Source organism: Struthio camelus, chromosome 7 (genome assembly GCF_040807025.1).
Source record: "Struthio camelus isolate bStrCam1 chromosome 7, bStrCam1.hap1, whole genome shotgun sequence".
NCBI classification, from domain to species: Eukaryota; Metazoa; Chordata; class Aves; order Struthioniformes; family Struthionidae; genus Struthio; species Struthio camelus.
In genome coordinates this window covers 24,539,407-24,559,345 of record NC_090948.1, presented here as the reverse complement: position 1 = coordinate 24,559,345, position 19,939 = coordinate 24,539,407, and the positions used below count along the sequence as shown (strand labels likewise).

Below are 19,939 nucleotides of genomic sequence, written 5' to 3'. Positions count from 1 at the left end.
GGCCAAAAGAATAATTTGCTCCCCATTCCAATTCACCAGTTTGACATCTGACATTGACAACTGGAGGTTATATTGCAGTGATATCTATGTTTTTTGTGATGCTGGAGAAACTGGCCTAAGACTATGTTTTCAGTCTTTCTGAATGATGTCCTGCTGTTATGCGTAATAAGGTTCTCCATAAAAACCTGGCATGGGATAGCAGAAAAATCATGTGTCCTAAAAGAAAACATTCAAGTGTTCATACTGAAACTCGGTGCGGCAATATGTCAAAATCCATTAATAAAACTGTGGTTTGTTCTGAGGCAGTCTCACAGTTTGTACCCACTGTGATACCATTTCTGGAAATCCAGAAAGAGTTTCAAGCATACACTAGTGAGAATCCATGAAATGGAACAGCCTCTTAAAGTTTTGTCTCTCTCATCTTATTCTCCTGCTTATAGCATGTCTTCCCCTCTCAGACCTGGTTTATCTCTGCAAGATTTGCTCTATGTATCTTTCTCTTGGGATCTGGAACATATCTCTCTCTCTCTCGTGATTCAATTTCCTTCTCAGAGTTTTCAGAAAGTCCTCATTTGATAATTAGATGATTCTGGAACACTGGATTGTGCTAGTTTTAAAGATACGTAGCTTTTGCAGTCAGATGGGACCACTCTGATCATCCGGCCTCCTGCATGAGATAGTTACAGAATTTCACGCAGTCAATTCTATGTCTAACTTTTGTATGAACTAAACTGCACTTGTCCGAGGTGACTGTTTATTGGAATATATTTACTACTGTATCTTGATATTTACGACTGTATCTTGAACTGCTCAGTCAGGGGAGAGTGTCACAAAAGTTGAGGATTTAACATGGCACTTCTCAGTTTAAACCTCTTTTCACACAGCTCCAGTATGTGAGATGGAGTAGGAGTAAGAGAGGGATCATGTGTGTCCCATGTGGGCCCGTTCCCCGTCGTGTGGCTTGATGATTGCATCTTGCTGAATTTTTTCTCTGATGTGAAAGCAGTTGTTCAAATAGCAATCCAGTGGTATGAAAGGTTTAGTTATACTAATCAGAATAGGAATCAGACTTTTCTTTTTTTCTACTTAGATATTAAAATGTGTGGAATGGAATGGCCACTTGGTGGCAAAGCTGATCAGGAAGCAAAATGTGATTCTGCTTTTCAGAAATGCTTTCATTTGCCTTGCACTTGTGTGAGGCTTGTGGTAAGCTGTCAGGACCCTGCAGGCAGGCACGCTGACTTCTGCCTGCAGGGCCACGTTTCTGTTTGTAACCGTATCTTAAGTTCCTGCAATCCTAACACTTGTGGGTCTAGTGAAAATTGTTTCATTCCTTGAACACAAGATGTACCGAATCAATCAGCTTTGCTTTCACTGTGATGTTACAGTAGGTATGGGGGGGCAATGTGAATGCCACTTCCAGAGTCTCTAGTAGATTTAGAGACAATATTGCATGAAAAAGCTTCAGTGAGAGGCTAAAAGGCTTAAATGTAGTTCTGCACTCTATTTCTCTCTCTCCTTGATATAAGTTCTGTTACAGTCCTAACGACAAAGGCAAATGATGTATGTTTTATTGAGCCAAAGTGGAAAATAGGTTTTTATTGTTGGTAATTTTTTTTAGCAAGTTAACTGTGCTAGCTAACTTCTCTTTATAGCTATTGTTATCCAAAAGGTAGTCATTCAAAATATCATTTTTAATGTTTAAAAGGAGGTGTGATGTGTAGGGGAAGATAACACCTTTTATCACCTCATTCTGATGTATTTATGGGTAAAGAACAGCAAGCTTTTGGCAGTATGAGGTTTTTCTTCAGGTGATGCCTGGATATGACTAGAAGCATTTTGGTGCGCAGGCGTTAGGTATGCTATCTAGAAGCTGATGATGTCTCTCCTTCTATCACAGTATCACCACAAAATGAAAGTATGTTATACTTTCTCCCCAACCAGAGCTCTATCTGTGTCAGCCCCTTTCACTTCATGCCCCAGGGAGACAAGACACATGTTGGCTGTGGGCTCATGAGAGGGGTGAGTGGCTGAAAAAACCTCAGAGGCGTTTCTCTTGCAGCTGCAGCTCAGGTGAGGTAAAGAGGTAATTCCTGACAACACTCAACAAGGCTTCAGGCTCCCTGTGTGCTTTGGAATATACAGACAAATGAATTCCTGCATAATATGAGAATCTCTCTGGTGTTTCATGCTGTCCAACATTCAAACGGCATTTATTATTGAACTTCTCTTAATTCTGAAGAAGAGTTGGAATTCATTTTCCCCTTGTTCAAGCAGACTGACTTTAAACTAATGCTAAGTGAATATGAGCAACATTTATTTACCTGTCCTTCCTATCCCATGCTCTCACTGCATATTCTGAAATGCCTGGTACACATGCATGCTATGGAAGCAGCAGTTCCTACTGCTGGAAAGCTTAGTGATTGTGTGAAATAGTTTGCACAACTAAATACAAAAAATGTGTAAAACTTGTATTATTAGCTGAAATGTAAAGCAGCAACTATAGATACACATACGAGCATATTCATACAAATTCAGTGTATGCGCTGAGATGTTTGCTGGATCTGACATTGGCAAATATTTGAAAGATGCTCCTAGTGTGTTTTTAATGTAGCAACTGGCTATTTCTTGTAGCCAGTCATACTGTGAGGGTAGCTGGTGGTGCTGTTTTTTCTCAAGGTGATCTCTGTGAGCTGAATTCCTTTGCCGTCCTCTAGGCAACCTGCGTTGGTGCAGCTGGGAATACACTAAACTGCAGGAGCGAGGTCAGAGTTGACAGCTGGTGCAAAGGAGAGCAGGCACTACTTACGCTTCTTTTTTTCTTTTTTTTTTTCCCCCTTTAGTAAAGCTAATCTAATAGGGAATAGATTTAAAACACAAACACACCCGCGCGACTAGCTGCCTGCCCTTGGGCCCGTGCCCCTGCCCCGCTTTGCCGGCGGTGGCCGGGCCGGGACTGCCGCCTTTGCCAAGAGCAGCTCCCGTCTGCGGCCGGGCCGGGCCACCCGGCCCGCTGCGGCCCGCTCCTGGCCGCCTCCTTTGTCCCGCGTGGAGCCGAGGCCCCGGCGGCGCCGGGAGCGGAGGGCAGCGCCCGGGCTGCCCGCGGAGCTCTCCATGGTGGCCGCCGCCCTCCCGGGCCGCCGCGCCGCGGGGGGGGCGGGCGCTGCCCGGCTCCCCGCTGCCGCCGCCGGCCCCCGCGCGGAGGCGCCGCCCCGCGGGGAGCGGAGTTTCGCCACGCTCCCTAACGGCCGCGCTGGCGGAGCGAGGAGTTTCGCCACGCTCCCGTAGTCCCCTCGTGGGGTGGCGGCGCGGTGCATGCCGGGCCCGAGGCGGACTGTCCCCTTCGCCGTGTGAGGAGCTGGGCGCCTCGCCTGCCGCCATGTTCCTGCGGGCCGCCGCCGCCGCCGCCGCCCGGGGCCTCTAGCGGCCCCCGCTCGCCGCCGCCCGCCTCGCGCGCGCCCGTCCCCGCCAGCCCGGGGGGCGCCGCCGGCGGACGAAGGCTCCGCCGCGCCCAGCCGCCGCCGCCGCCGCCGCCGGAGCCCGGCAGCGCCCAGCGATGTCCGCCAAGGAGGGGAGCAGGGTGCTGCTGCTGCCGCCTCACAGCACCAGCGAGCGGGCCGTCAAGGGTGAGCCTCCCCCCGCGCCGCTCCCCGGCCCCCGCCGCCGCCGCTCCCGGCGCTGCGGCTGCGCGGGCGGCGCGGCCCCCGGCGGCGCCGCGGGAACATGGCTGCCGGGGCACGGCGGGGCGGCGGCGGCGGCCGCGCTGCGAGAGCCGCGCCGGGCCCTCCGCGGGCGCGGCCGGGGCGGCGGGAGGCGCGCGGGGCCGTGACGCGGGTGTGGGAGCGGCGGCGCCGCTCGGCGCAGAGGTGCGGGCTGCCGCGGCGGGCGGCCGGGCCCGGGGGCACCGGGGCTGCGCGCCTGGGCGGCGGCGGCGGTGGCCCGGCCCGGCCCGGCCCGGCCCGGCCGCCCGGCTGCGCTGGCCGGGGGCTCGCGCCCAGCAGCGTCCCTGCCGGGGGTGCCTGCGCCTTCCCCGGTGCAGCCTCTGCCCGCACGCAGGAGATCCCGGTAACGGCAGGAACCGACGGCGCCGAGGGGCAGGCAGTGGGGAGCTGCCGCCTCCTTTCTGGCGGCTCTTGGTCTCAGGTTTCCAGTCCCGACGAGAAAATTCACCTTGAGCCGTTTCTTCGTGGCCTTTCATGAGTGTCATAGTCTCATGGGAAGGCTTTAAAGTCAAGTGTCACGCTTCTTAGGAGAAACGGTCGCATATGCTTAAGTAGCTATGGCTGTATAGACCTAAGATGGTCTTGTGACCAGAATGCTGTAAGACGCGAAGATCCTTGCTTTAGAGCGCATCGAGACTGTCTTTTCAGCATTTGTGGGGAAAATAAGCCTTGCAAAGACGTTATTCTAAAATATGGTAATCAGATCTAAATTGTTAACTGAAAGGATAGCGTAGGTAATGCTTTAGAGGATCATCTAGTTCTTATTTACTCAAATTACAAATAATAAAGATTTTATTTTATTCCTGAAGGCTGTATTTGGCAGTGGCAGTATGGGTATTGATTTGTAATCGCCCACCTGCGTAACTTGAAATTTGTGAATTTCGTATACAAAGCAGTTTGTTTTTATGGTTGACGTTTGTAGGAACACATGGTCTAACTGATTTCAAAGGAATGGGGATGTGTTCATCCAGTTTCTTATAGAATAAGGAATCTTGAGAAATGAAAAGGATATCTTTGTCTTCAGCAGGTCTTAATTAAAGCTTTGGAACCCCATAGTATGTTTTGGAAATCAGCATGTTTTCCAGTTTACTGGAAACCTTTACTCACAGTAAGTTCTTATTCATTTTGGATTGCTTAACCTGTTGATTTATTTGAACAAATTGCAAGAGCAGAAGTAGCAAATGTTACAACTAGTGTCTTAGGAGTTTGTGTGAATTCGTGCTGTTGATGTAAAGATTATGAAATAAATAATACATCGTGCTTAGTCTTGCTGTATTTTTTTTACTTTTATAGCAATTAAAAAAATCATTTTAAGTTCTTCAACAGTGCAAGAGAACTAATAGCAAGTGATTAGTTACTTTAGAGAGCCCTGGAGAACCTGCTGATTTCCAAATGCTTAATAATTCAGCTAGTTAATTGTGACCTATTCATCTGGTTGTTAAAAATCATACTTAAGACTTCATTTTAACAAGATTACAGCCTGGGGTTACGTTATTTCTCTGAACGTGGGTATGCAGGATACGGAACTATTGTAACAGTAATCAGGCTTTGATATCTTCATCGAGCATAATTGCAACTAATTATTAAAGCTGGTTAAACGTTCATACAGCAGCATTTTGCTGTTCATTCTGTTGATCTGTCCTTTCCATACTTATCGTGCTGAATCCCTGGTTTCTGTAGAAAGCCTGGACAGCTATGCCAAGCTGCCTCTGCTCTTGGTATAAAGAACAATCTTTTTTCCCCGTGAGGTACAATGCAGTTTGAAATATTTTTCTAGACAGCTACCCTGGGGCGCAAGATTGCAGGTTATGCCAGTGCTGAGTAGGAGTATCTATGCAACGCAAATACATTTCTGGAAACCATATTAAAATGTGACAGCTATGTTATGTCTCACGTACCAAAAATGTTTGTTGTGCTCTTAAGTTTTGTGTGATGTTGCAGACATGGTGATACAGATATGATATTTTATCTTCAGATATGGAGAGATTACAGATGTGATACTCTCTTAAAATAGCTGGGCCTTCTGCTTTTGACTGGACGTGCGTAGACTAGATGTGCTGATGAAACAGTAAGAAAACAATTTAAATGGTTGAGTAATGTTCTTATAACTTCTATAGTGCTAATGAATTACACTACGAATCGCTGCTTTTTTCTTAAATATCAGGTTATTTATTAATAATAGTGGACTCATTTACTGGAGTAAATTGCTGAGATTCTTTTTAAGAGATTAATTTTTTGTCTTTATTTTGTTTAATGTGATCTACTATAGGAAAAAAAGTGGGGTGGGTTGGTTGGTTGGTTGGTTGGTTTTTTTGTGCTGCTGCACCTGTTCCAGGGCACCCAGGCTTTCTGTCTCTCCTTGCTGAGCTCTTCCTTTTGTGATGTCTAAGGTCCTTGAGATAGCCACAGAAGTTAGATGCAGAACGCAGTACGTTATCGTTATGTGGTGCATCCATGTAGAGTAGTGGCTTTGTATTGTTTCATCTGTGGCCTTTTTTACAACTGTTTTCTTCTTCTTTATTTCTTGGAAGAAGGGAAAAATAACAGAGATCATGAGAAATGAGAGGCCATGGGACATGATATCTTTCACCATTCATAATAATATATGTTGGCAGAAATGGGCAAGAAATAGTCACCCAAGAAAAAGTAGTTAAATTATCGTATCATCAGTAACTGATCTTTTCTAATAAGGTGGGATAACAATTAGGATATGTCTCCATTATATTTTGACCTGTGTATTTAGCTGTTAACAGGAGATGTATATATCTAGAAAAATATCTGAAACATTATCAAATGTAATGATCACATTACACATAAAGATAATATAGTACACATAAAGCACATAATGATGGCTTTAAATATGCAGTGTGTACAGTCTAGATGTGTTAGTCTGGCATGCTTTCCCAAATATGTATTGTGTCATCGTGGATCATGGATTGCTTTTATTAAAGTACATGAAAAGAGAAAATCTGAGCTTTTTACGGCTCAGCTAAATTGTGTCCAATTAATTTGTACTTGTGGAGTTTCCTATAAATTAATACTTAGCTACTAAATTGCGACATCTGAAGGTAATGTGCAGCATTCAGTTCCTGAAGTGTCTTGTGGCAGGGCTTTTGTTACTGTATTTTTTAACCGAGATAAGGAATTGTACCTGTCCTCTTGATTCACTGTTTTCTAAGGTGACCTATTCATCTCTGAACAATGATGCTTAGTGTTTTACTGTCTTACAAAATATAGCATTTTCCTCTATTATGTTCTGTCAGAATTGCAGAAGAAAAGCTCTTTTTTGACTGCCAGTGGTATTTAACTGTCGTATCTGATTCTTTTGACTTTTTTTCGTGATAACTGACTGACTTGAATCAGTTTACTTGACCTTTGAGTGCACGCGTGATTTTCATACTTTAAATTTGTCAGTATATTGTATCTTGTCTGCTGAAGCAACTGTTCCACTAGCTTGCAGCAAAGTACTTTTCACTGATGTGGAGGAGAAAGCGCTTGTAAGCTCAGACTGTTTGTTGGGATGATCCTGGGAAGGCCAGGGATGAGCCCTCCCTGGCTTTAGTTTGAGTGAAAAGCACCTGGGCTTGTCAGATGTAGCCGTGAGTAGCTACACTGCAAAGATGTGCTTGAAGTAGCGTCCTTCCTGGCATTGCACTTTTGCCCACTGTGAACGTTACTAGGCTTTGGGACGTAATCTATGGTATTTTGTCCTACTGAGCTAATGGACATTTTTTGATGAATTCTGAAAGTAATGTCTTGTTCTTTTGGACATAGGGGACTTCAACATCCCTTGCTTTTTTGGCTAGAAGTCATGGTAAGGTGTGATTGGCAAGCAGTGGTTTTACATGTTAAAAAATAGCTTCTTGTTGTTTCAACTATTGAGAGAATCCTGAAGAGAAGCAAGTCATCATTTATCCTTGAGCAGGATCTTAAGTTAAGATACTCATAGCTACTCCCTAACAGTGACATACATGTAGGAGAAAAATACATCATTGTAGTATTTAATTTTAAAACATGGAATCTAATTAAACGAAACAGCTAGAAGGATAAATGTGTACAGGCAACATGAAGATTATTTTAAAAATATGATGGACTTGGAGTGCATTTATGCTAATGATCAGAAATGATTTTAAAATGATGTAAAAAAGCAACAGGGTAAAGAGAATGTTAAAAGGTTCAATGCTTCCAAAAAAAGTCACAGTTTTGTTTTGGGAAGGAAGATGGAAAGGACTGGATTCTGACAAGTTAGTGTTTGGCCTTGTACTTTTAAAACTTTTTTTTGAGAGGATGGTGAGAGGGAGTGAAAATAAAAAACCCCTAACCCAAGCCTTTGTCAGTTTCAGTGGGGTTGATTGGCAGTGAAAGTTTGGGAAGGTAAAGGCAGAGCAGAAAAAGCTGGCAAGTACTTGCATGTGTGTTCACTGTATAAGAGAACTCTTTCACACAGGAGTCAAGTTTTTTGCTGAATGGGACTGAGGAACTGTCTCATTGAAGTGTAAGTGGTTGTAGAACGTATCAACACAATGAATGTTTAAAAAAAAATCTCAAGACTGGAAGATCCTTGTCTAGTGCCTGTAAAGGAATTCTTTGGCTTTTTTGGGTGCAAAATTGCTGATCTGTTTTCCATAGCCTGTGGCTTAACTCATCTTCTGAGTTTGAGAAATGGAGCATAGCAGCATGTAAAAAAAAAGCTCCGGATTAAACTGGAGAGCTGTAAGTTTCACTTAAGCAGACTCATAGTAGTTGTAAGAAAGAGTGGACTAAATACGTCCCTGGAGGAATATAGTACATAAAAGCTGGTACAGTTTTCATAGAAGGAAGCCAACAGAAGCTGTAAGAATTCTTTGGAGGAGTCGGTGAGCTGGCTGATCCAGACAAAACTTTGTTTATCAGGTTCCCTCATCAGAGCTGCGAACTAAGCGGTCATGCTAAAAGAGGAAAGGTCTTTTGGATCAAAATTGGTTAGGAAAGAAAGAATTTGAATAAGTAATAAACCTTCTGTGGTTGAGGGAGGTTGATAATTGGAATCTGTGCTCTTTAAATATATTCATAAATTATTTAGAAAATAGAGTGAATAGTGAAATAGTAAGCCTTACTCAGGGTAGTAAACTTGCAGGGCCGTTTCCGAAGGGTTTTATTGAACTGAGTGACTGGGCAATGAAGCTGTAGGAGACACTGTGCTGATAAAGGCAGAACAGTAAGACGCTGCAAGGGCTTCCTTAAACCTTGCCCTTGCTTAAATATACAGAGTGGTGGGAACAGGAAAGAAAGATTAGGGTCAATTTGGATAGTATTCTGAAGATGTTAGCTCAGTGAGTGTCAAACAGGCTGATAGAAACTTGGACATTATTAGAAGACCAATTTAGAATAAAAGAGAAAGCCATCATGCCTTTATTTATGTCTTGTGTTGTATGTGCATCTTGAACAGCAGCGTGTAATTCTGGTCCACTTCCTGATATTCTTCATCTATGATGTACAGTACCTTAGAACTAGAAACAGTACAGAAAAGACATGCTTGGAGGCACGGAGTTGCTTCCATGCAAGATGAAACTGAAAAGGTTAGGACTCTGTGACTTACAAAAGTGGTAGTTGAGTAGGGGTAGAGTTAGATGCATCACGAAGAGTATCTGATGGAAAAGATGAACAGGAAACAACTGCTCTTTTTATCTCCCTGTGAGAAAGGAGAAAAGCAGCACTAAATTAATTTTTGCACAAGTGAATATAAAAGTGAAGTACTTCATGTAGTAATAGGGTAATGAAAATTCTGGAATTCATAGCAACAGGAGGTAGTGGAGGCAAAAAGTACAAAAGCATCTAGTGCAGTTCTGGACAAATTAGTGAAAGATAGTTCCATCAGTGATCATAAACATAATGGTCTGAATGAAACTTACAGCTCCAGAGGAAATCCTGAAACCACTGAGTTTTGGGAAACAGGGAGTATACTGAGGGAAAGACCTGTATACCACCTGTACCCAAGAGGTACTAAATAGTCTTTTGGTGTAACCCACTGTGACCGTTTTAACGGGATGAGCATCCTTAAGTACTTTTTGAACGAGTACTTAACGTTTTTCTGGAGAGAACCTTGCAAAAACATCAACCAAGTTAATAGAAAAATCACATGCACAGCATAAAAGATGAGCACAATATGGCATACCAGGCATAACAGCATTTTCATTTGAGATTTTTTCCTTACTTTTAGAATGTTGGACGTTGCAGCAAGTGTCATGCATTTAAATAAATTTGAGTAAAGGAATAATATTTGCAGCATTTTGAGAAAATGCCATAATTTGCAGGAAACTGCATTTGCAGGATCTGTGCTGTTTTGTTTGGTGTGAATAGGGCAGCCCATACCTTTTGACAACTGCTGATTCTAGCTTTCTCATTCAACTAGTATTTTCAAGGTTGCTAGGTTGCTGGTCCATAGACCGTCTGTGATGTCTTTATGGAATTTCTTCTCAAATCTGTCTTGCCAAACTCAAAAGGATAATTTGACATACTCTGTCTTCGTAGCAGTCACGGATGCTACGTTTCCTTGTTCTTTATAGATGTTGGCATAGAGAGGTGAAAAGGCGGGGAACAGACCTAAAGGATTTGCTAGGAGTTAGGGTTTTTGTTTCTACTGAGTGCCAATAAATAGTCAAAAGTGCATTTAAAATGAAAACCAAACCCCTCCACCTTTCAAACCCAACCAACCAACCAAACCCGCAACATTTTGGGGGCTGTTGTGGAAAGAGACCTGCTGACAAAATGACTGATAATAGCCTGTCTTTTTACAGAACACTGTCCTTGTATTAATATATGATATCATTTTGCGGAGACAAACGTTATACCTATCCCCCAAACAGAAGAGTTCTTTGCTTTTGTTAATTTGGGAAATTCATTATAAATACAATGTCTGTGTTTAGTAGCCGTGGTAATGTGAACTGAGACTATGTCTGTGAAACCAAAACCACTCATAAAACAGAGAATGAAAACTGGGACGTTGAGTGCAGTTTTGCAGCCAAAGCGGAGTTCATGGAACATGTCATGGGGTCCTGATCGTAGACGAAAATGGCCAATTTTCTTTCAGCGAGAGAGAAAAAAGAATTATTTAAATTTTGAGGTCTTGAGAGCAGAAAATACCTTGTTTGTGGAAGCAAAGTACCTTAAACGATGGTTCCCTGATACTCTTTCCTACTGTTAGTCTAGCAGTTTTGGTCTCATCTTATTTCAGGAACCTGTTCAATAGGGTATCTCTGAAACAAGCCAGATTTAACCAAGGTTATTAAAATAGGCATGTATGTCAGTGTGGTTTACCTTTACGCTATCTACATTTTGTATTTTATTAACAGCTACTGTTGCACTCAGTTACTAGGCACTGTGAGATCTGCTTTGGGTCTGGAAGTAGTGTGTTTGTGTTAGTTGCCACACTGCAGTTCTCAGATGGGATTATTATATTGGGTAAGGTGCCATGCTAATGCAGTTTTTCTGCTTCTGAACCTTATTGCAACAAACTGTGAATGTATTCATTCAGATTGATGCTAACTTTTGGATCTACATAACATGTTTTATTGTAAAGTATAAAAGTACTCGGAGGCTCGTAGGAAGTCTGTGGGTAGAATTAGGTTTCTAGGTTTTGATATTCCTGTTTTAAGTAGTGCTGCAGTAGAGGGGAAAGATCTATTTTTCCCTCTTCACAAAAGCGTATGAATAGTAATAAAAACCATGACAACCTTTTTGTTAACAAAACCCAAAAGCATCTCACAGGTTTTTCCAGCATTAGTGTTTAAAATTTTGAATCAATATACTTGAAATACCTATAGGTGACATAAGCAACAGTTTTAATTTTTTAAAATTAATTTTGACTAGTAAACAGCAGTTTGTTTTAGAAAAGCCTGTATGTTGTTGTAAATTATGATGCATGTTATCTTTGTTAATAAGATCCATTCCTTTACTAATAGGATATAGTCTCTATCATTTTGTGTTGTAGTGTGTACTGCTTTAGAGATTCATCTCCAAATGCTTGTCTATTGCTCGTCTTTATTGGGAGTGGAAGAAGGGAATCCTTTAGTGACCAATATCATATTATTTCCTTGGGGTAATTCCTCTTAATTACCATTCCATTAAAGTCCCCAGAGCCCAGGTTTTGCACAAAAATTTTGAAACATGGATTATATTTCTGTCTTGGAACACATCATGCTGCAATTCTTTTTCCTTAGGCTATACCATTCTATTACTACTTCATCAAATGTGTAATTAAACCCATTACTTTGCAGAAATTGTCTGCATGCTTCAAAAATTATCATCCTTAACCTATTAAATGACATTATTTGTAATATTTTCCAATGATACGAACTTTAATGCAGTGCCAACTATTGTTGAGACAAAAATTAAAGTATAGAATACAAAGTAACAGTTTTTATAGTAAGTGTTGCTGTTTCATTCCAATTCAGTGCTGCAGTCTAAATCCTTAGGGGTGTTTTATGGTGACTTCTCTGAAGATTATTATGAAAAAAAAAAAAAAACCCTTCTTGAGCAGTAGGAAAATACATGTATAACATAAAAAGGATTTTATTAAACTTAACTCATTTTAAAACTTCAGATTTTCCATGAGACTGATGTAACTTTACAGGTGCTTGGCTGTTTTTGATACTACCACTGGTGATTTTGGGACGTTATGGATAACCCCTGAAAATACAGAATTTTTTTTTCATTTAATGTATAATCTTCCTAACTATATTAATTCAAAGAATTTGATACAGTTCTTTGCAGACAGTGGATGGAAACATCTGTTTTTATAGCCTTACAGAAGATGTAACTTGTTAGATGCACTCAAAGCTCTAGCTAGTTAAAATAGGCAGACTTCAGTTTTGTAAGAATCTGATCAGAAATAGATTACTTGGGTATAAGAGCTTTACTAAAGGAAGGAAATTTAATCTACTGTATGTTTAGAAACCTTTCAGTATTTCCAAAATCTCAGGAAATCAGCACCATCTTTCTGAATTCTGCAGCCATCAGTAACCATATAGTTTATCAGTAACGATTAGCAAATAAGAGAGGGAAGATCACTTGGTCACCTCCACGGACCGTTCTCTACCTCATCCCCTATCTCCCCAAAAAATCTTCTCCAAAAAGAAAAAAAGGGTCATCTTTCATTTAAGATCATTATCTAGGAATAATACTAGAACTAACGAAGCACAATTCCTACAAAACTGTGTCTTGTGTTGATTGACTTTAGTTCTGGGCAGGTATGATCTCTAATGCTTGGAGATCTCCCTCATGAATTGTCTGGTGTATCATAAAAAATGAGTTCAGCTTTGCATTGCTGAAGGCAGTTGTGGGCCCATCTCCTCAAAGCAGGCGCTGCCTGCTTTTAGAAGCTTGTGTGAACTTGATTGCTTTAGAGACCTCTACCTCTGTCAATCAGCCAGTGAGTTAAGTTATTGATAGGAAAAGAATGAGATGTGGAGGACACACAGATATGTACAGACAGTACATTTTACCTTTTATTTACTTAAGAAATTTCCTTAAGAAATCAAGCTAACCACCCCTCCCCCAAGTTTAGGTTCAGTGGTATCTTCCAGTCCTGATAAGAGCATAAAAATAAATGATAGCGCTTGAGCATAAGACTTGGGAAGTTTGTGGGATGACGAGTGAGGAGGCTGGATGTGCAATTGCCTGGCAACCTGATTGATATCTTTACTAAATGGAGCCTCTGGTGAAGATGTGACCAAGGAGCAGTAGCAGGCAGGAATGGGGTAAATTTCATACAAGAGGCTAATTTTGTATAAAACAAGGTTCTAGAATATGGCCACATTCTAAAAAGACTAATCAAAATTGTGCTCCAAAATGAGCAATGCCAGCCATAGCAATTAGAGAATTGATCTTCCTTGTAACTATTTCTGAGCTCCTTCATTTCCAGTGTGCCCACACAGGCAACTTTCCCTTCAAGTTCTTTGGCCTAATGAAACAAATAGGGCTTGACAAATCAGTGGTGCTTGTGATTAATCCAGAGAAAATAAACAGAAGAATTTTATGCAACAGGAAGAGCCTCATCCTGCTTCGTAGGGCACTTAGGAGTCTCAAGTCCTGGACGGTTTGACGTCTGCAAACAGACCTGACTTCCCTGTTCTTTTCTTGCTGACTTTCTCACCCGTCAACTCACTTTGTGAGTTGTGTGCATTCGTACAGGTACGCTCATAACAAGTACTCACATGTGAGTTCTTGGGCCTGCCAGGTTTGGTACTGACTTACAAGGATAGCTTTTCTGTGAGACTTTGTAACTGTTGTGTCTTGTGGCCTTTGTCAGGTTTACTTCTCTAGTTTTTTATCTCTCAGTTTCCCGTCTGTAGGTTGGAAGTGGGCACTGTTCCTCTCTCAGGTGCTTTGAGAACTATTGAAAGCATCGCTCTAATTCTCCAGGCTGTTAAACAGTAGCAGGCTCAGGTTAGTAACCCAGCACTAATGCAGTATTCAGTCATCAAATCCATTCCTATCAAAACATGTCAAGAAAAGAAGCAAAGGCACTTGTCTAGATAATATTTAATTAATTGCAGCTTGTTATGTGGAGTGGGTTTATTCCTTGTGGTAGAAATACTATCTGTTAAGAAAGGAAAAAGAAAGAAATTGTCTAAAAATAAATTATGTGCGGATTAATGTAAATTTCCAAATAATGCAAAAAATACCATTTAGAGAATATGAAGGCTGGAAAGTCAAGTTCAAAAAATAGTAACTGCTAGAATTAAGGCTTGTGTGGTCATAATTAAATTCTCCTAAAAATTCAATAGATAAATTGTCTTGTTGGAACAGTGCTTTGTCTTTTAAGAGTTGGATTTATGTTTTTAAATAATTGTTTTGCATGGAATGAAGGTAGTTGTTTCTGATTTCTTAAATAAACTGAATTGGACTACATGGGATGTTAACACTTCCAAATGAAACCTGACTGGTTACTACAGAAGACTGGAAGGAAAGGCATGCCATCTCTTTTCGATGTTAGTAAAATATTTTATAACCAAAAACAAAATGCCAAATTTGTTTGACAACTGTTTAATGTCAAGTTTTTCAGGTTCTTTCTATTTATGAGCATTTATAAGACAATTCTGCAGCCTATATTCTGTAGAGCGTCTTTGTATTCGAATGGAATTTTATTTCCGTCAATATTTGTACGTGACTTATGCATGAGTTGCTTACTTGATATATTTCTATTCTTGCATAAGGCGGAAGGATAGCAATGTGTTGCTACTGATCCAGAAACCAAGTGAAATGAAGTCAGTGCAAATGTTGTAGTGTTTAAGCATTAATTTTGGCATGTAAATGTAACTTTAGAGAGTAAGAAAATACAGTGTGAATAAACTAGCCACAGCTGTATTCATACGACTAGCTGTTCTTATCTCTAAGTAAATATGTTTCTCCCCAGTGTTTTTTTTTTTTTTTGGGGGGGGGGACATTTTAAAATAATATTTAAGTGGAGAGAAATGGAATGGTTTCAATTCTTCTACTCTTTTATTTCATTATTTTGATACCAGTTTGTATATATTTTTTCAAATAAGTTTTATTTCCTGTAATCATGTATGAGCATGATGATATTTTGATGCACTGCTATGTGGGAATTTGCTGCATCCTCTTCTCCCATGTCCTGCATATGTATTTCATCTGTGCAGCAATTGGGTTGCCACTGTTTGCGTTCGTGTAGGCTGCAGTCAGATGTGCTGTCTTGGCAGCTGCTGAGCCTGGTTAGGAGGTTAGCAGTCCCGTTTTGCCAAAGGTTACAGCCCTCCCAGGTCTTTCAGCATAACTGTATGTGTACATCATTCCCTAAGGCACTTTGGTCAAAATGATCTTGGCTAAAAAGCAAGCACTCACCTTTTAACAGCAGCAAGTGAGGTCTGTGTAAGAGCAGGTGCTCCCCAGCCCCAGACCTCTTGCCTGCTCTGCCGCTACTGGAAGTGGGAGCCGTGGGCAGCTTCTGGCCCCAGGCCAGGCTCCGCGGGTTTCTGATACTGCTCGTCAGTTCCTAGGCGGTGTCCAGCCTATGGACAGCCTTTGCGCGTAGCTTAACTTTTGGAGACAGTGCAACAGGAAAATAAGGTGAACAAGCTTAACGAAGGAATCTCTGCCCAGAATGGCGATGTTGTAGGCTCACAAAACGTACAGAGTCTTCTGCTGGTATGGATTTGTTCTCCTGCTTAATCTGTGGTTTGACAGGACTTCAAACCGGCAGAATCCATCCTGCCCCCTTTCTGTGCTTCGAGGGGGTGTTTGTGTGTGTGTGTTTGTGTGTGTGTGGCAGTATTTGACATCTTGCACAAAGTAGGATCATTAAAGAGTGGGTTGAGCCCCACTTTTCGAGGCCTCCTGTGTAAAGAGATCCTCTTTTTCTGCTCGGTAGTAGGAGTTAATAATTGCAGAGCAAAAGCTAATGACCTTGTACTTATTAGTTTTAATTGATGATGCCTACTTTATCAGAAGAGAGAGTGAACAGTTGCCCTCCTTTCATCTTCCCCATTAATGCTGTCATAGACCTCTGTTATAATCCCCCTTTAGTTATCATGTTTTTAGGCTGGAGAATCCTAGTTTATTTGGTAATTCTTGTAGCAGAAGCCATTCTAACTTTTCAATTTTCTTTTTTATTCTTCTCTGAATATTTTTTTTAACTGTTCTTTCCCCCTTATAAGATTTGGGAACCAGAATTGCAGTGGACTTATGCAGCAGCATAATTATATCTTCTTTTGTTTTCTATTCTTTTGCTAATAATTCTTAACATTCAATTTTCTGGATTTTTTTGGGTTTTTTTGGGTTTTTTTGTTTTTACTTAAGAATATTGTCTGTTTTTCTAGAACTGCATGAAAGATCTTACTTCTGAGTCTGTGATTTTTATATGTAACTTTCCTTAACTGCATTAATTTACATTTATCAATATTTAATTTGTCTTGTTTTGCTGAGCCATTCAGTAGTATGGAGTTCTTCTGTAGCTCTTCATAGTCTATCTCATTCTTCAACATACAGAACACTTACGGCCATCAGCAAACTGCATCGCTCCACACCTTACCTCCTTTTCAATATAATTTATGAATACGTTGAATAGCACAGGTCCTTGTGGGGCTACCCAGGTGACCTTCTTCCTCTTCAGATGCTGGCCATTGCCTCCTTTTTATTTCTTGTCCTTTAATGTGTTGTTTATCCTTTCCCTGCTTACTTTGTTTTTTGTTTGTTTGTTTTAAGAGCCTTTGATGATGAACTTTTTCAAATATCCACTCAGACTTGCAAAAGGTGCTAAATCCTGTGTCCCCATGCTTGTCCTTCAGAGAACCCCTGTGTATTTGAGAGGTGTGACATCTCTGTGCAAAAGTAGTTTTGACTCTTCCAAATGGTATTGCATCTTCTAACTCTGTTTTATCATTTCTACAAATTTGCATATTACAGATAGTAGTTTGTTCAGTACTTATAGTACGAGGTAGAATTCCATCCAGTTACTATTGATGCCATCAAACTTGTGGATTGAAAGATAAGTTTGGTAGTCTTTCTGCTACTTTGGGTAGCACTTATTCCATGATAGATCAGTTCTCCTTTTAGATGGAGTGTATTTTTAAAATAACATGGTTGCATTTTGTGTGTTTCTTTTTAAATTTCAGCTGTCCCTTTTCCACCAACTCATCGCTTAACATCTGAAGAAGTATTTGACACAGATGGAAAACCCAGGGTTGACATTTTGAAGAACCATTTGATAAAGGAAGGTCGAGTGGATGAAGAAATTGCACTTAGAATCATCAATGAGGGTGCTGCAATATTACGGAGGGAGAAAACTATGATAGAAGTTGAAGCTCCAATTACAGGTAATATTTCTAGTTAATTTCACTGACAGCTAAATTTTAAAAAGCAGATTTTTTCAGTTGTCAAGTTTGTCTTAAATTGCTAAAATAAAATTTCTGTATAAACTGACCGAACTTTCCCTGAAAACTGCATTTGTTTAACACTACTCAAATGGTCTGGAAAATATGCTGCACAGTATTGTACATAACAAAGACATTAAACTTGTTTGGAAAAATTAGTAGGATTGGTATTGTAATGACAAAAGGGCAAGTAGTTAACTGCAGATTAATTATGGATTTCTAATTCCTATAATGTGATAAGTGGGAATAAAGGTAGCTACCAGGAATAGAAATATGAGCTCAGAAGGGAAGATTTAATAATTCTGAAATTTGAATATGTGAAGAGAAGATAGTTGCTATTCTTTGCAGCAAATAACTTTAAGCTGGAATTCTGAGTGAAAAGTACCCTTTATAGTTCCTTTGCAGGTGACACTAGCATTTGCAGGTAAAACAGCATTCTTTTGAGGGTGGTAGTACTCGCAAGTAACATACTTTTTTTTTTTTGTTTTTTTTGGGGGGGGAGGGTTGCATGTTTAAAGCAATAGGACAAGATTCATTTTGATATAAAACTGACAATTAGGGGCTTTTTAGAGTATTTTCATGGTCAAACTAGTTCTATTTCTGCTCCGCTTGCAGAAAGATGAAATTGATGTCCTTTTTTACTTTCACTTGTAAACACCAGACTCAAAGAAAATATTTTACATTGCTTCTCTGTCCTTGATATGAAGAAAGATCTGATTTTTGTATTCAAATCAATCTTTAATTTGAATATTTTCTTCCTTAGAATGGACCCCTATAAAATTAGTATCTTATAAGTTTATTTTAGGGCATCAGCTTGCTTTAATCTTTTAACATTGTGTAAATGAAAGCGTTTAAATGGTACATGATTATTATTGGCGTTTTAAAGAAAATTAAACCGTTGAAATGATGGAAACCATAAAGTGACTGTCAGAACTTAGAGTTTTTTGAAGCTCCAGCAGGCTCAAAACAGCAGTTTTGTCTGTGTGTTTAGAATTTTTTATTTCAGTTTATTCAGATAGTTACCCTGAGTTACTGGTTAATTGGAAGCTGAAAAAGAAGGAAAGTTCGTGCAGTGTTTGAGTAGAGATCTGAAGGAAAGTGACATGCAAGAGGACAAATTGTACTAGGCCTAATATTTTATAGGCCTTGATGATTAAATATCCTGCTCCAATGGAATGACAACCTTTAAAGTGTGGTGTGCCATATCCACCATTTCTTTCAAAAAAAAAAGAAAAATTTTATATTCATGCAGAAACAAGAAAGCAGCTCCTGATTTCCACTGAACTGGGGGCTCCTGTGGGATTGAGGAGCTGGGAGCAGTTGTCTCTTCCATATGCTTTTCTTAAACCTGTGAGATCACCTGCCTTTGCTGCATGCCCTTCGAAGTCTTCCCATCTGCTGTCTTTGGCACTTCTGCCTCAGGTTGCTGACCACTGATCTTGTCCTGTCTCGTATTCTAAGAACACAAGAAAAAGCCAGGGTTGAAATATTGAACATGGTCCTTTGAAGGAGAAAAATAAGTGAGCAAAGAGAAGATACGATGATACTAAAAGGGATGTTAGTCTGACTCAGAAAAAAAGACCTGCTCCCTGCTTTTTTTCAGTCCCATATAGATGCAGCAAATTGTTGCAGGGCAGCATCGTAATGCCTTTCCAAGAATACATATCAAGGAAAATTTGCAAAGGTACATAAGGGATTAGGGTGAACCGTAAACAACTCCTGAGGACCTTCAAGACATCAGTGCTCAATCCTTTAGCAGCTTTTGAAAAATCTTCCACAGTCTGCCAGACATAAGTATGATCATTACCAGTATTGTCATAGGTAGAGAGAACAACATCTTAATGACAGAAGGGAAAGCTCCAAAAACTTGTGTTATTCCTGGCTTATACCTGCTTTTTTTTCTTTAGTGGAAATACTTTGTAGCTGTTTAATTAACTATAAATTTAGTAATTTTTCTGTTAGAGATTTTTTTTAAATTAATTTGAACAAAATTTTTGCTTGCAGTGTGTGGTGATATTCATGGCCAGTTCTTTGATCTAATGAAGCTGTTTGAAGTGGGAGGATCACCTGCTAACACAAGATACCTCTTCCTCGGTGACTATGTAGACAGAGGTTATTTTAGTATAGAGGTAACTGAATATATTAATCTCTTTTATCCTAAATTTTTATAAGCACACTTTCACAGACTTTTTTAAAAATGAAATCTTAGGTATACTTTAACACGTGACTATTTTCTTCCTTGCTGTACTTTCTCCTATTTCAAAGGCCTGCTTACAGGATGATGTTGACCAGCTATTCAGCCTGTCCTGTTGGAACCATGAGACTTGCTTATTTTTCCCCTTCTTTAGT

General features: G+C 40.5%; 1 protein-coding gene across 5 annotated transcripts in view; it reads left to right on the top strand.

The window, feature by feature from the left end:
* Positions 1 to 3,411: 3,411 nt before the first annotated feature.
* PPP3CB (protein phosphatase 3 catalytic subunit beta) overlaps positions 3,412 to 19,939 on the top strand; it is a 48,263-nt gene continuing 31,735 nt past the window's right edge. For 2 of the 5 annotated variants that reach the window (XM_068950369.1, XM_068950370.1), the window contains exons 1-3: positions 3,487 to 3,626; positions 17,333 to 17,533; positions 19,595 to 19,719. In XM_068950369.1, coding sequence (XP_068806470.1) covers positions 3,557 to 3,626; positions 17,333 to 17,533; positions 19,595 to 19,719 — 396 coding nt within the window. In that variant the 5' untranslated portion in view covers positions 3,487 to 3,556. Of the gene's footprint in view, positions 3,627 to 14,038; positions 14,148 to 17,332; positions 17,534 to 19,594; positions 19,720 to 19,939 lie in introns of those variants that run through there. The other 3 variants (XM_068950368.1, XM_068950371.1, XM_009671255.2) reach the window with 3 other exon arrangements.